Source organism: Salvelinus alpinus, chromosome 28, assembly GCF_045679555.1.
Source record: "Salvelinus alpinus chromosome 28, SLU_Salpinus.1, whole genome shotgun sequence".
NCBI lineage: Eukaryota > Metazoa > Chordata > Actinopteri > Salmoniformes > Salmonidae > Salvelinus > Salvelinus alpinus.
The window spans coordinates 30245239-30260374 of record NC_092113.1 but is presented as its reverse complement, the minus strand read 5'-3'; the positions used below and the strand labels follow the sequence as shown (position 1 = coordinate 30260374).

The following is a 15136-nucleotide window of genomic DNA, read 5'->3' as shown; positions in this document are numbered from 1 at the left end:
ATATAACGCAGCATGCAACAATTTATAACGATTTTACTGAAGCAATTTAAATAAATTCATTAGGCCCAAATCTATGGATTTTACATGACTGGGCAGGAGCGCAGCCAATCAGAATGAGTTTTTTTTCACAAAAGGAAATAATTACAGACAGAAATACTCCTCAGTTTCATCCGCTGTCCGGGTGGCTGGTCTCAGATGATCCTGTAGGTGAAGAAGCTGGATGTGGAGATCCTAGACTGGCGTGGTTACACGTGGTGTTACGACTTCCGCCGAAGTTGACTCCCCTACCTGTTCGGGCGGTGCTCGGCGGTCGTCGTCACCGTCCTACTAGCCGCCACCGATCCCTTTTTCATTTGTCTGTTTGTTTTGTCTTATTAGTTTCACCTGTGTTCTGTTTTTTAGGTTAATTAGCTTCCCTATATTTAGTAGGTAGACCCGCCCTTGTTTTGTGCGGGATTGTCTTTAGTTTGTTACGTGTGTGCATTGTAGGCTGAGGTGTAATTTTCTTTCTTACACTTGACACCTTGTGGTTTTTGGGTTGTCAAGTTGTATGTTCTGCGCCCTGTATTGTTGGGCTTCATTTTTGTGTGTGCCTTAGTAAAGAGCACTATACCCCAGTGGAACTCTCTGCGTCTGATTCCTGCACCCACCTAGTCCCGCGTGACACGTGGTCTGGGGTTGTGAGGCTGGTTGGATGTACTGCCAAGTTCTCCAAAATGACATTGGCGGTGGCTTACGGTAGAGAAATTAAGATAAAATTCTCTGGCAACAGCTCTGGTGGACATTCCTGCAGTCAGCATGCCAATTGCACACTCCCTCAAAACATGGTGTGGGGCATTGTGTTGTGGGACAAAACTGCACATTTTATTGTCCCCAGCACAAGGTGCACCTGTGTGATGATCATGCTATTGAATCATCTTCTTGATATGCCACACCTGTCAGGTGGATTGATTTTCTAGACAAAGGACAAATGCTCGCTAACAGGGATGTTGAACATTTGTGCACAAAATGAGAGAAATAAGCTTTGTGTGTATGGAACATTTCTGGGATCTTTAATTTCATGAAATATGGAACCAACACTTTACATGCTGCATTTATATTAGATAGCCCTATCTTCTGTATACCAGCCCTATGTCAGGTATCAAGGTAAGACCCAAGTGTAGACTGTGAAGTAACAATGTTTATTGTAACAGAGGCAGGCAAACAACAGGTCACGGCAAGCAGGGGTCGATAATCCAGAGTAGGAGCAAAAGTACAGGACGGCAGGCAGGCTCAGGGTCAGGGACAGGCAGAGTTCAATAATCCAGAGGTGGAGCAAAGGTACTGGATGGCAGGCAGGCTCAGGGACAGGCAGTGGTCAGGCGGTCAGATACAGGGTCAGGACAGGTAAGGGTCAAAAACAAGGAGGACGAGAAAGAGAGAGGCTGGGAAAAGACAGTAGCTGACAGGACAAACACTGGTAAGCCTGACAAACAAGACAAACTGGCAAAGAGACAGAAAACACAGGTATAAATACCCAGAGAATAAGTGGGGAGGATGGGCGACACCTGGAGGGGGTGGAGACAAGCACAGGTGAAACAGATCAGAGCATGACACCCTACCTTGTCACAACACAACTGATTGGCTCATACGCATTAAGGAAAGAAATTCCAAAAATGTACTTTTAACAAGGCACACCTGTTAATTGAAATGCATTCCAGAGGACTACTTCATGAAGCTGGTTGAGAGAATGCCAAGAGTGTGCAAAGCTGTCATCAAGGAAAAGGTTGGCTACTTTGAAGAATCTAAAATGTATTTTGATTTGTTTAACACTTTTTTGGTTACTACATGAATCCATATGTGTTATTTCACAGCTTTGTTGTTTTCACTATTATTCTACAATTTAGAAAATAGTACAACAAATTAAGAAAAATCCTTGAATGAGTAGGTGTGTCAACTTTTGACTGGTACTGAATATACACAACCACAACACTTTGTCATTTTCTGTAATACAAAACATCAATGACACTTAACTGATATTGAGTTGCACCCCCCACTAGCCCTCAAAACAGTGTAAATTAGTCAGGGCATAGACTCTACAAGGTGTCAAAAGTGTTCCACAAGGATGCTGGCCCATGTTGACTCCAATGCTTCCCATAGTGGTGTCAAGTTGGCTGGATGTCCTTTGGGTTGTGGACCATTCTTGATACACACGGGAAAGTGTGTGCCTTGCATCTATTTCCATACCCTGTTCAAGGGTACTTAAATATTTTGTCTTGCCTGTTCACGCTCTGTATGGCACACTTACACAACACCTTTCTAAATAGTCTCAAGGCTTAAAAATCTAATCAAATTGATTTATAAAGCCTTTTTTACATCAGCAGATGTCACAAAGTGCTTATACAGAAACCCAGCCTAAAACCCCAAACAATGCAGAAGCACAGAGGCTAGGAAAAACTCCCGAGAAAGGCTGGAAAACGAACGAACGAGAGAGAGAAAAACAGCAGGTCAGGGACAAGGTAGCACTTTTGGTGAACAGGTCAGGGTTCCATAGCAGCAAGCTAACAGAATTGCATTTTATCAATGGCAATTTGAATGCACAAAGATACCTTGACGAGATCCTGAGGCCCATTGTCGTGCAATTCATCCGCTGCCATCACTTCATGTTTCAGCATGATAATACACAGCCTCATGTCGCAAGGATCTGTACACAATTCCTGGAAGCTGAACATTTCCCAGTTCTTCTATGGCCTGCATACTCACCATATGTCACCCATTGAGCATGTTTGGGATGCTCTGGGTCGATGTGTACAACACTGTGTTCCAGTTCCCGCCAATATCCAGTAACTTCGCACAGCCTTTGAAAAGGAGTGGGATAACACTCCACAATCAACAGCCTGATCAATTCTATGCGAAGGAGATGTCACACTGCATGAGGCAAATGGTGGTCACACCACATACTGACTGGTTTTCCGATACACACCCCCACCTTTTTTGTATGTATCAGTGACCAACAGATGCATATCTGTATTCCCAGTCGTGAAATTCATAGATTAGAGCTCAAAAAATTTCTTTCTATAACGACACAGGGCGAGACTCAAATGCAGACACGAGGCAGATAGTTTGAGTCTCTGATATGTATTAATAGGGCAAGAGGCAGGTTGAGGACAGGCAGAAGTTCGCAAACCAGGTCAGAGTCAGATGGGTACAGGACGGCAGGCAGGCTCGAGGTCAGGGCAGGAAGAAGGGTGTGGCAGGCGGGCTCAGGGCAGGCAGAAAAGGTCAGAACCGGGAGGACTAGAAAACAGGGACTAGAAAAACACGCTGGTAGACTTGACGAGACAAGACGAACTGGCAACAGACAAATAGAAACCACTGGTATAAATACACAGGGGATAATGGAACAAATGGGAGACACCTGGTGAGGGGTGGAGACAAAAACAAGACAGGTGAAACAGATCAGGGTGTGACAATTTCAATTGACTGATTTCCTTATATGAACTGTAACTGTATGTAAACTGTAAGTAAAATCTTTGAAGTTGTTGTATGTTGCGTTTATATTTTTGAACAAAAGACTCGGGAAGGAAGTACATTTTCTTAGAATTATAACATTGCTCTGTGCTTCTCCGAGCATGCACTTTGTATAGCCTATATATAGCCTATAGGCTATTGATTTGATTGAGACAACACTAAATAGCCTACAGGTGCAGTTGATATTGCACACCCAGCGGAGAATCAGAGATGAGTGGCGGCATCGGGCACACATCAATATATAGCCTAATAAGCAACTTTTTGGGGGGAGAGTGAACAGTTGTTTTTATTGGGTTACAATAGCAATACAATCATCAAAAAACATTATACTTTCCCCCGTTTTTTTAACAAACACACCCTCCCCACCTACCCATCCCAAACATACCCTTGGCGGCCCCACCCTATCCCCAAACTAATATTGAAATGTCAGAAACTACAAATTACATAGCATTCCCCTGGCCTATTTAAAAAAAAAAATACTAAACCCTCCCCCTGACTGAAATTTAAAAAGCATGACCCTCCCCCATTTTCCTCCAGATCCCCATTCTGTAAATTTTGAACCATCCCTTATCAAAAACTACAGATTTAAAACTTCTTCAGGTTTGGTGGGTCCCCTGTGGGACGGTTGAGCTAAAGTAGGCTAATGCGATTAACATGAGGTTGTAAGTAACAAGAACACTTCCCAGGACGTAGACATATCTGATATTGGCAGAAAGCTTAAATTCTTGTTAATCTAACTGCACTGTCCAATTTACAGTAGCTATTACAGTGAAAAAATACCATGCTTGAGGAGAGTGCACAGTTTGAACATGAAAAGTTATTAATGAACAAATTTGGCACATTTGGGCAGTCTTGATACAACATTTTGAACAGAAATACAATGGTTCATTGGATCAGACTAAAACATTGCACATACACTGCTGTCATCTAGTGGCCAATCTCTAAATTGCACCTGGGCTGGAATAATACATTATGGCCTTTCTCTTGCGTTTCTAAGATGGTACAAAAAAATACAAAATAAATTTGTATTATCCTTTACCAGATCTAATGTGATATATTCTCCTACATTCCTTTCACATTTCCACAAACTTCAAAGTGTTTCCTTTCAAATGGTACCAAGAAAATGCATATCCTTGTTTCAGGGCCTGAGCTACAGGCAGTTAGATTTGGGTATGTCATTTTTGGCGAAAATTGGAGAAAAAAAGCGGCCAATCCTTAAGTGATCCCTTCGTGCGCCAATCCCGTTAACGGGATTGATTTGACAACACCCAGTGAAATAGCAGCGCCAAATTCAAAAACAGAAATACTCATAATAATAATTAATAAATCATACAAGTGTTATACACCGGTTTAAAGACGAACTTCTTGTTAATCCAGCCACAGTGTCAGATTTCAAAAAGGCTTTACGGCGAAAGCAAACCATGCTATTCTCTGAGGACAGCACCCCATCAAACATACACATGAAAATCATAATTCAACCCGCCAGGCACAACACAAAAGTCAGAAATAACATAAAATTCATAAAATTCATGACTTACCTTTGAAGATCTCCTTCTGTTGGCACTCCAATATGTCCATTAAACATCACAAATGGTCCTTTTGTTCGATTAATTCTGTAGTTATATTCCCAAAATGTCAATTTATTTGGCGAGTTTGATTTTGAAAATACACCGGTTCCAACTCGCGCAACATGACTACAAAGTATTGAATGAGTTACCTGTAAACTTGATCCAGACATTTCAAACACATGTCAAAAAATACAACTTTAGGTATTTTTTAACGTAAATAATCAATAAAATTTAAGACGGGATAAACTGCGTTCAATAGCGGATAAAAACAAAGTGGAGCGAGCTTTCAGATCACGCGCCTCTAACAAACAGTACACTTCACTCGACCCTCATTCTGAACTGCCATACTTCTTCATTTCTCAAAGGAAAAACATCAACCAATTTCTAAAGACTGTTGACATCCAGTGGAAGCGATAGGAACTGCAAGCAAGTGCCTTAGAAATCTAGATTCCCATTGAAAACCATTGAAAAGAGAGTGACCTCAACAACAACAAAAAATCTGGATGGTTTGTCCTTGGGGGTTTCGCCTGCCAAATAAGTTCTGTTATACTCACAGACATCATTCAAACAGTTTTTTGTTGTTCCTAGCTTCTGGGCCTGAGTAGCAAGCTGTTTACTTTGGGCACACTTTTCATCCAGACGTGAAAAAAGGTCCCCCTTAGCCTTAAGAAGTTTTAAGAGGTTTTAAGCAAACAAATAAAGGCAAGCAATTACATAGGACAAACATAGGTACAAGTGAAGAGTTTAAGAATTGAAATGTTCACAACTATTGACTGATAGGGAGGCGCAGTACATCCACACTCATCACAACTCTCATCACCATTGAGATGGAGTTAAGTTTAACTCAACTTGATTGAGGCCTGGTTATTTTGAGAGCTGTGTTTCCGTTCTTAGTTATCATCCTGTTTGTTGTTTTGCTTTACAGTTTGTCAACTACTCTCAAGTAAACGCCTCATCCTGATTCCTGGGGATTGTACCGCTACAATATTGTCTGCTACTTACTGAAACCTCCATGGAAAGCGGCTCCCTCACTCTGACTCACTGGCGGGGGAATTCCTGCACAAGGGGGGGAACTTCCCCATCTAGTGGAGTGGACACAACTCAGAGCGCACTAACACGCACGATCTCGCACCTCTGGCAGTCAGCAATGGTAGGCCTACCTCCTGTCCATTATAGAAGAGTTCAATGTTGGAAATCACCAATAATCCAGATTCCACGAAATGTTAAATCAACTCAACTGGGCGGTGGTGTCCTAACTGCACCTACGATGGCCTGGCCTCACGGTCACCTGCATCCCACTGCTGACACCAGTGTAGCAAATGTGGGGAGCGAATGACACTTCCAAATGTGTGTTCTAAATGCAAGCACAAACGACACTCAAATAAAGAAGCTGCTGCTTACTAAACCTACATATAAATTGTCTGTAGACCGGTATGATAAGTAATCCAAGATAACGATGGCATTGTTCACAAAAATCTTCGTAGGTCTACTTGATGGTTTGGGAATAATCGTGCATTCCACATAATCTTGAGTTCCAACATTTTTGTCATTTTTAGGAAACGGTCACACGTGTTTTGGGAATTTCCCTCTCTCAGTTATTTATGCTCAGAGCCCAGCCCACCGCTCAGCTGTTATCGACTGACTTGCTTGTACAGTAGCTGAGGAGTGAATACCTAGAATCTGAGAAGTTGCAAATATGTTGGGTTGTTTCAAGACGAAAAGGATCGAAATGGTTACGCTTTTATTTATGCTGGCGGTAAGTAGGTTTTAGTCTATTATTATGTGTAAATAAAGACATGCCTTCTGCATTCCCGGGAGCAATAGCGCCCAACCGTTTTATGTACGCATACAATAGGCTACACTTTAAATGTATTTATGTAACCTTATATTGAGTATGAGTGTTAGGCTTCTTTTGTAACACAAAGTGATTGACTAAATGTGTACATTTTTATGCGTTTCTAACCAAGATTGCTAAATGCACAGAAAGCTCATTCAACACACTTTTACTTTCGATTAAGAACACCATTGTCATAGTTAAAGCTGTAATACCTACATTTCATGTTATTTTACTAGCTCGCATCTCATTTGAAACGTTCATGCTGCTATGCTCAGTACTAGAAAAGTAAAGTGAATGGTGGTCTAGTCTAGTCCAGACTCTAGAGCGTGAATCTAGGTACTTTCCACCGCTCCTGTGGTTGAGACAGTTGAGCGTTTGTGACTTTCGACAGTTGACCTGAGGTTTCTAAGACATCATAATAGGGATTTTTTAATATAGATTTTGTTTACAGGTTTTCCCCGCAGTTTACTCCTGTGATCCAGCAACACAGTATGATAATAATGGGAAGTGTTGTAATAAGTGTGGGCCAGGTAAGGAAGAGAACGTTCATTATAGCCTATATATACTCCCACTACCTCTTACATTTTTTTTTTGAGTCAAACAGAGTCTGGAGTGAACCGTTGTAGAATGTACACTTAATTAGGCTATAAGAGGTATGTACAGTATTTATTATGATAAAAATACATTATTTTAATAGGCACAAGGATGTCATCCGACCATAGTGATTGTTTTGATCCACACTGCATGCCCTGCCAAGAGGATGAATACCAGGAAGCATTCACAGAGAAGATCATCTGCGAAGTGCAACCATACTGTGACCAAAGTGAGACTTGTTATAACGTTTACATATTCAAGGACATTACTGTTGATCTGCCTCATCTGCTTGTAATAACACTACACTTGTATCTCCTTCCTGCCACAGATACAAACTTTGAGGGCAGTACCAATAGGAGCAAAACAAGCCTCAGCCAATGCATATGTAAGGCAGGACACCACTGTTCGAGTAAAGAGTGCCTGACATGTGTACCACACACTAAATGTGGACCAGGACAAGAGATACTTTCCACCGGTAGAAAACACGTCTTTATCACACTATCAGCAACGATTGAATTCTAGACTAGTGAGCCTGCTATATATTCAAACATGGACTTTATTTTTCTGTTTCTATTTTATTTTATTACATGGTTTGAGCTGCTAGAGTTAGGCTACCTGAATTGTGTCATTTGTGAGCGTGTGGTCACTATAGCCGTATGCTGTATATTTTCTCAGGTGACCACATCCGGGACACGGTGTGTCAGGCCTGTCCTGCAAACACCTTCTCCAGTGACAGCTCAGCAGAGAGCAAGTGCAAGCAATGGACAGTGTAAGTACTGAGTTCAATCCTTTTATTAACAACTGTGATGTGTTAAATAATAACAATAGATCTGTTAGTAATACAGTACCAGTCAAAAGTTTGGACACACCTACTCATTCAAGGGTTTTTCTTTATTTTTACTATTTTCTACATTGTAGAATAATAGTGAAGACATCAAAACTATGGAATAACACATATGGAATCATGTAATAACCAAAAAAGTGTTAAACAAATCAAAATATTTTATTATGGAGATTCTTCAAAGTAGCCACCCTTTGCCTTGATGACAGCTTTGCACACTCTTTGCATTCTTCATGAGGTAGTCACCTGGAATCCATTTCAATTAACAGGTGTGCCTTGTTAAAAGTTCATTTGTGGAATTTCTTTCCTTCTTAATGCATTTGAGCCAATCAGTTGTGTTGTGACAAGGTAGGGTTGGTATACCAAAGATAGCCCTATTTGGTAAAATACCAAGTCCAAATTATGGCAAAAACAGATCAAATAAGCAAAGAGAAACAACAGTCCATTATTACTTTAAGACATGAAAGTCAGTCAATCCGGAACATTTCAAGAACTTTGAAAGTGTCTTCAAGTGCAGTCACAAAAACCATCAAGCGCTATGATGAAACTGGCTCTCATGAGGACCGCCACAAGAAAGGAAGACCCAGAGTTACCTCTGCTGCAGAGGATTAGTTCATTAGAGTTAACTGCACCTCAGATTGCAGCCCAAATAACTGCTTTACAGAGTTCAAGTAACAGACATATCAACATCAACTGTTCAGAGGAGACTGCGTGAATCAGGGCTTCATGGTCGAATTGCTGCAAAGAAACCACTACTAAAGGACACCAATAAGAAGAAGAGACTTGCTTGGGCCAAGAAACACGAGCAATGGACATTATGGACATTATGGACAATGGACATCCAAATTTGAGATTTTTGGTTCCAACCACCGTGTCTTTGTGAGACACAGAGTAGGTGAACGGATGATCTCCGCATGTGTGGTTCCCACCATGAAGCATGGAGGAGGAGGTGTGATGCTGTGGAGGTGCTTTTCTGGTGTGATTTATTTAGAATTCAAGGCACACTTAACCAGCATGGCTACCACAGTTCTGCAGCGATACGCCATCCCATCTGGTTTGCGCTTAGTGGGACTATCATTTGTTTTTCAACAGGACAATGACCCAAAACACACCTCCAGGCTGTGTACGGGTTATTTGACCAAGAAGGAGAGTGATGGAGTGCTCCATCAGATGACCTGGCCTCCACAATCACCCGACTTCAACCCAAATGAGATGGTTGGATCGTAGAGTGAAGGAAAAGCAGCCAATAGGTGCTCAGAATATGTGAGAACTCCTTTAAGACTGTTGGAAAAGCATTCTTCATGAAACTGGTTGAGAGAATGCCTAGTGTGCAAAGCTGTCATCAAGGCAAAGGGTGGCTACTTTGAAGAATCACCAATATAAAAAATATTTTGATTTGTTTAACACATTTTTTGGTTACTACGTGATTCCATATGTGTTCTTTCAAAGTTTTCATGTCTTCACTATTATTCTACAATGTAGAAAATAGTAAAAATAAAGAAAAGCCCTTGAATGAGTAGGTATGTCCAAACTTTTGACTGGTACTGTATATAACATGTAAACTCAGCAAAAAAAAGAAACATCCCTTTTTCAGGACCCTGTCTTTCAAAGATAATTCATAAAAATCAAAATAACTTCACAGATCTTCATTGTAAAAGGGTTTAAACACTGTTTCCCATGCTTGTTCAATGAATCATAAACAATTAATGAACATGCACATGTGGAACGGTCGTTAAGACACTAACAGTTTACAGGTAATTAAGGTCACAGTTATGAAAATTTAGGACATTAAATAGGCTTTCCTAGTGACTCTGAGAAACAACAAAAGAAAGATGCCCAGGGTTCCTGCTCATCTGCATGAACGTGCCTTAGGCATGCTGCAAGGAGTCATGAGGACTGCAGATGTGGCCAGGGCAATAAATTGCCATGTCCGTACTGTGAGACACCTAAGACAGCGCTACAGGGAGACAGGACGGACAGCTGTTTGTCCCCGTAGTGGCAGACCACATGTAACAACACCTGCACAGGATCGGTACATCTGAACATCACACCTGCGGGACAGGTACAGAATGGTAACAACAACTGCTTGAGTTACACCAGGAATGCACAATCCCGCCATCAGTAATCAGGCTGTCCGCAATAGGCTGAGAGAGGATGGACTGAGGGCTTGTAGGCCTGTTGTAAGGCAGGTCCTCACCGGCAAGATCACCGGCAAGATCGTCGCCTATGGGCACAAACTCACCGTCGCTGGTCCAGACAGAACTGGCAAAAAGTGCTCTTCACTGAAGAGTCGAGGTTTTGTCTCACCAGGGGTGATGGTCGGATTTGCGTTTATCGTCGAAGGAATGAGCGCTACACTGAGGCCTGTAATGAGCGGGATCGATTTGGAGGTGGAGGGTCTGTCATGGTCTGGGGCGGTGTGTCACAGCATCATCGGACTGAGCTTGTTGTCATTTCAGGCAATCTCAACGCTGTGTGTTACAGGGAAGACATCCTCCTCCCTCATGTGGTATCCTTTCTGCAGGCTCATCCTGACATGACCCTCCAGCATAACAATGCCACCAGCCATACTGCTCATTCTGTGCGTGATTTCCTGCAAGACAGGAATGTCAGTGTTCTGCCATGGCCAGTGAAGAGCCCGGATCTCAATCCCATTGAGCACGTCTGGGACCTGTTGGATCGGAGGGTGAGGGCTAGGGCCATTCCCCCCAAAAATGTCCGGGAACTTGCAGGTGCCTTGGTGGAAGAGTGGGGTAACATCTCACAATAAGAACTGGCAAATCTGGTGCAATCCATGAGGAGGAGATGCACTGCAGTACTTAATGCAGCTGGTGGCCACACCAGATACTGACTGTTACTTTTGATTTTGACCCCCCTTTGTTCAGGGACACATTATTACATTTCTGTTAGTCACATGTCTGTGAAACTTGTTCAGTTTATGTCTCAGTTGTTGAGTCTTGTTATGTTCATACAAATATTTACACATGTTAATTTTGCTGAAAATAAACGCAGTTGACAGTGAGAGGACGTTTCTTTCTTTGCTGAGTTTATGTAGCATGTATTTTATCATACTGCAGTTGTAACTGTTAGTCACAATCAATGTAATTATATTTGATTAGTTGGTTGAACAACTTAACAATTGCTTGATTTATTGCTTGATTATTTTTCCACATATTTGACCAATGTTGTTCATAAACTGCACTGTATACTCAAAAACATTCCCCATAAAAAAATTCAGTTGTGACAAAGGATCCAGAGCTGAAGCCAATGGGACATCCACCTCTGACATTGTCTGTGGTAAGTACAGGGTCCACACGATGAAAGCAACACAATTTACACAAACATTACAACATTTTCCTTCAACCATAATAAATTGGTGAACAATAGAATGTATTCCGTTATCGTCAGTTGACCATCACTTTTTCACAGTAACTCATTCTCCTGAACTGTGCAACATGGTTGTAGGGGACTTTTTTTTATCTGGGTGTTAAAATCACATCACTGAAACCAAAACTTGTGGAGGGGCTATGTGGAGGAATTTTCTCAGTATTACAGTATTCTATAGTAGGGCAGCTTACTGTAGTAGCCTGTCCTATATACGTCTGTCAAAACTAGTGTAAGTAACACATAAGCCGCAGGCATATTGTTGATTGACAATAGTTGGTTGTATTGTTTGTGATGTTCTTTTGATTTATTTTACAGTGTCAGTACCCACATTCTCTGGAAGAATAGCAGGATATTCCCTTGTGGGTGTTGCATTGGTCACGAGTGTTGTGGGCATTATCCTGTGGAAATATAAAGGTATATAACACTCCTTTTAGGATGTTATTTGAGTGAAAACTTTACGTAGGATTTTTTTAAATAATCATATTTTATTGTGTACTAGGTAAACATGGAGAGGCCTACAAGAAAGGAAAGGTATGTTATTTTTCTGACATTTCAATCAGCCATGACAGTAATACTGTTATACTTTAGTATTTAGACAAACTAATGCACATATGGCAGACATTGTGTCTTTCGCCATAGGAACCCTGTGTGGAGTGTCTAGCGTGTGAGAGGAGACCTACAGAAGACAGAAACAATGAAGGGAGAAATTCAGAAGGACCTGAAGAGGAAAGGGAACAACTCAAACCTATGATCCAAAATGGAAAGCCACTATCACCACCATCACCAATATCACAACCATCACCAGGTACTCAAACACCAGTGGAGAATGATGTTAACGACTCTCAAGCCGAGTCTTCTGCCAAAGCTGAAGAGATGACAGAAAATGGACATGTGGTGGCGCAGGAGCAGGGTAAACAACACGATACTTATTTGTCTGATTCACAAATGGTATCACATAACCACTCGGCTTCACCCAGTGCCGAACACAATATACTACGGTCAGGTTGTGCATTACCATGAAATATTCATGAAATATTGCTGAATATTCTGTACATTGTAAACTGTTGTAAAAAGTATTGGTTGTTACTGTATTATGTTATAGAACGTTTTCATAAGCATACTAGAATATGCCTTTATTATGTTTTTATGTTGTAATTTCTCTCCTTTGCACTAAACTATCGAAAATGAATGCCACTGCCCACTGGGCGCACACTGGTTAAATAAACGTTGTTTCCACATCATTTCAATGAAATTACATTGAACCAACATGGAATAGACGTGGAATTGATATCTGTGCCCAGTGGGTGTGTTGGTGAAATGACCAAATCACCCTCTAGTGGCCTCATGGGTGGAATGTTATTAATATTTTTCATAATTAATCAACATAAAAAATAAAAAATTGCTGACGAAAATCCAGTGTTTCTATGTTAAATGGTTTTGTTATATTTCAGTCTTCTGTGATATATATAAAGTGTAATATTGGGATGCAACTCAAAACGGAATACATTTCAACTCTATATCCAACCTGATCTCATAGTTTCAAGTCGGGATTTGACGTAATGTGGATGAACGTCTAATTTTGACCCATTAATTCCACATGGTTACAGAGTTCAATCCACGTGGTTACAGGGTTTAAACAGAAACAACTCAAATGGTTAAGCTTAGGTATTAATTACGAGTGGTTAAGGATAGGGCTATGGTTTGGGGAAATGCGCTGTTTACATTTGGTATGTACAGTGGCTTGCGAAAGTATTTACCCCCCTTGGCATTTTTCCTATTTTGTTGCCTTACAACCTGGAATTAAAATAGAATTTTGGGGGGTTTGTATAATTTGATTTACACAACATGCCTACAACTTTGAAGATGCAAAATATCTTTTATTGTGAAACAAACAAGAAATAAGACAAAAAAAATTATTGAGCGTGCATAACTATCCACCCCCCCCCCCCCCCAAAAAAGACAATACCTTGTAGAGCCACCTTTTGCAGCAATGACAGCTGCTAGTATCTTGGGGTATGTCTCTATAAGCTTGGCACATCTAGCCACTGGAATTTTTGCCCATTCTTCAAGGCAAAACTGCTCCAGCTCCTTCAAGTTGGATGGGTTCTGCTGGTGTACAGCAATCTTTAATACAGCAATCTTTCTTCTACCACAGATTCTCAATTGGATTGAGGTCTGGGCATTGACTATGCCAAGACATTTAAATGTTTCCCCTTAAACCACTCAAGTGTTGCTTTAGCAGTATGCTTAGGGTCACCGTCCTGCTGGAAGGTGAACCTCTGTCCCAGTCTCAAATCTCTGGAAGACTGAAACAAGTTTCCCTCAATAATTTCCCTGTATTTTGCACCATCCATCATTCCTTCAATTCTGACCAGTTTCCCAGTCCCTGCCAATGAAAAACATCCCCATAGCATGATGCTGCGACCACCATGCTTCACTGTGGGGATGGTGTTCTCAGGGTGATGAGAGGTGTTGGGTTTGTGCCAGACATAGCGTTTTTCTTGATGGCCAAAAAGCTCAATTTTAGTCTCATCTGACCAGAGTACCTTCTTCCATATGTTTGGGGAGTCTCCAGCATGCCTTTTGGCGAACACCAAATGTGTTTGCTTATTTTTTTCTTTAAGCAATGGCTTTTTTCTGGACACTCTTCCATAAAGCCCAGCTCTGTGGAGTGTACGGCTTAAACCTCACTAGGGTAGGGGGCACTATTTTCACCTCCGGATGAAAAGCGTGCCCAAAGTAAACTGCCTGCTACTCAGGCCCAGAAGCTAGGATATGCATATAATTAGTGGATTTGGATAGAAAACACTCCAAAGTTTCTAAAACTGTTAAAATAATGTCTGTGAGTATAACAGAACTGAAATGGCAGGCGAAAACCTGAGAAAAATCCATCCAGATAGTGTTTTTTTAATGTTTGTAGTTTTCCATTGACTGCCTATACAGAGTCCATTGACTTAAGACTCAAATTGCACTTCCTATGGCTTACACTAGATGTCAACAGTCTTTAGAAATTGTTTCAGGCTTGTATTCTGAAAAGTGAGGGAGTAAGACCACTCTGAATGAGTGGACACTGCAGTGTCCCAGAGGTTTTTCATGCGTGTGACCGAGAGTGCGCCTTTCATGTTTTCCTATTATATTGACAAATCTTTTGTCCGGTTGAAATATTATTGATTATTATGACAAAAACAACCCGAGGATTGATTATAAACATCGTTTGACAGGTTTCTACGAACTTTACTGATACTTTTCGGATTTTTCGTCTGCCTGTTGTGACTGCCTTTGAGCCTGTGGATTACTGAACAAAACGTGCGAACAAAACTGAGTTTTTCGGATATAAAGATGGACTTTATCGAACAAAAATTATATTTATTGAGTAAATGGGAGTCTTGTGAGTGCAAC

The 15136-nt window shown here is 41.2% G+C and overlaps 1 protein-coding gene across 1 annotated transcript; it reads left to right on the top strand.

Annotated features, from left to right (window-relative positions):
- Window positions 1–6682: 6682 nt before the first annotated feature.
- LOC139557625 (tumor necrosis factor receptor superfamily member 5-like) lies at window positions 6683–13149 on the top strand. Its single transcript, XM_071372674.1, has 9 exons — window positions 6683–6834; window positions 7367–7445; window positions 7613–7738; window positions 7838–7984; window positions 8185–8278; window positions 11589–11647; window positions 12053–12151; window positions 12237–12268; window positions 12377–13149. Exons 1-9 carry the CDS (start codon window positions 6775–6777, stop codon window positions 12755–12757), a joined length of 1077 nt encoding a protein of 358 aa, XP_071228775.1. The 5' UTR covers window positions 6683–6774; the 3' UTR covers window positions 12758–13149.
- The last annotated feature ends 1987 nt before the right edge of the window (window positions 13150–15136 follow it).

Excerpts from the sequence above, each read along its gene's own strand:
- LOC139557625 (XM_071372674.1), top strand. The coding sequence starts at position 6,775 with ATGTTGGGTTGTTTCAAGACGAAAAGGATCGAAATGGTTACGCTTTTA. Across the intron at positions 7,446-7,612 it reads TTGTAATAAGTGTGGGCCAG|GCACAAGGATGTCATCCGAC; the intron begins GTAAGGAAGAGA and ends TTATTTTAATAG. Across the intron at positions 11,648-12,052 it reads CACCTCTGACATTGTCTGTG|TGTCAGTACCCACATTCTCT; the intron begins GTAAGTACAGGG and ends TTTATTTTACAG.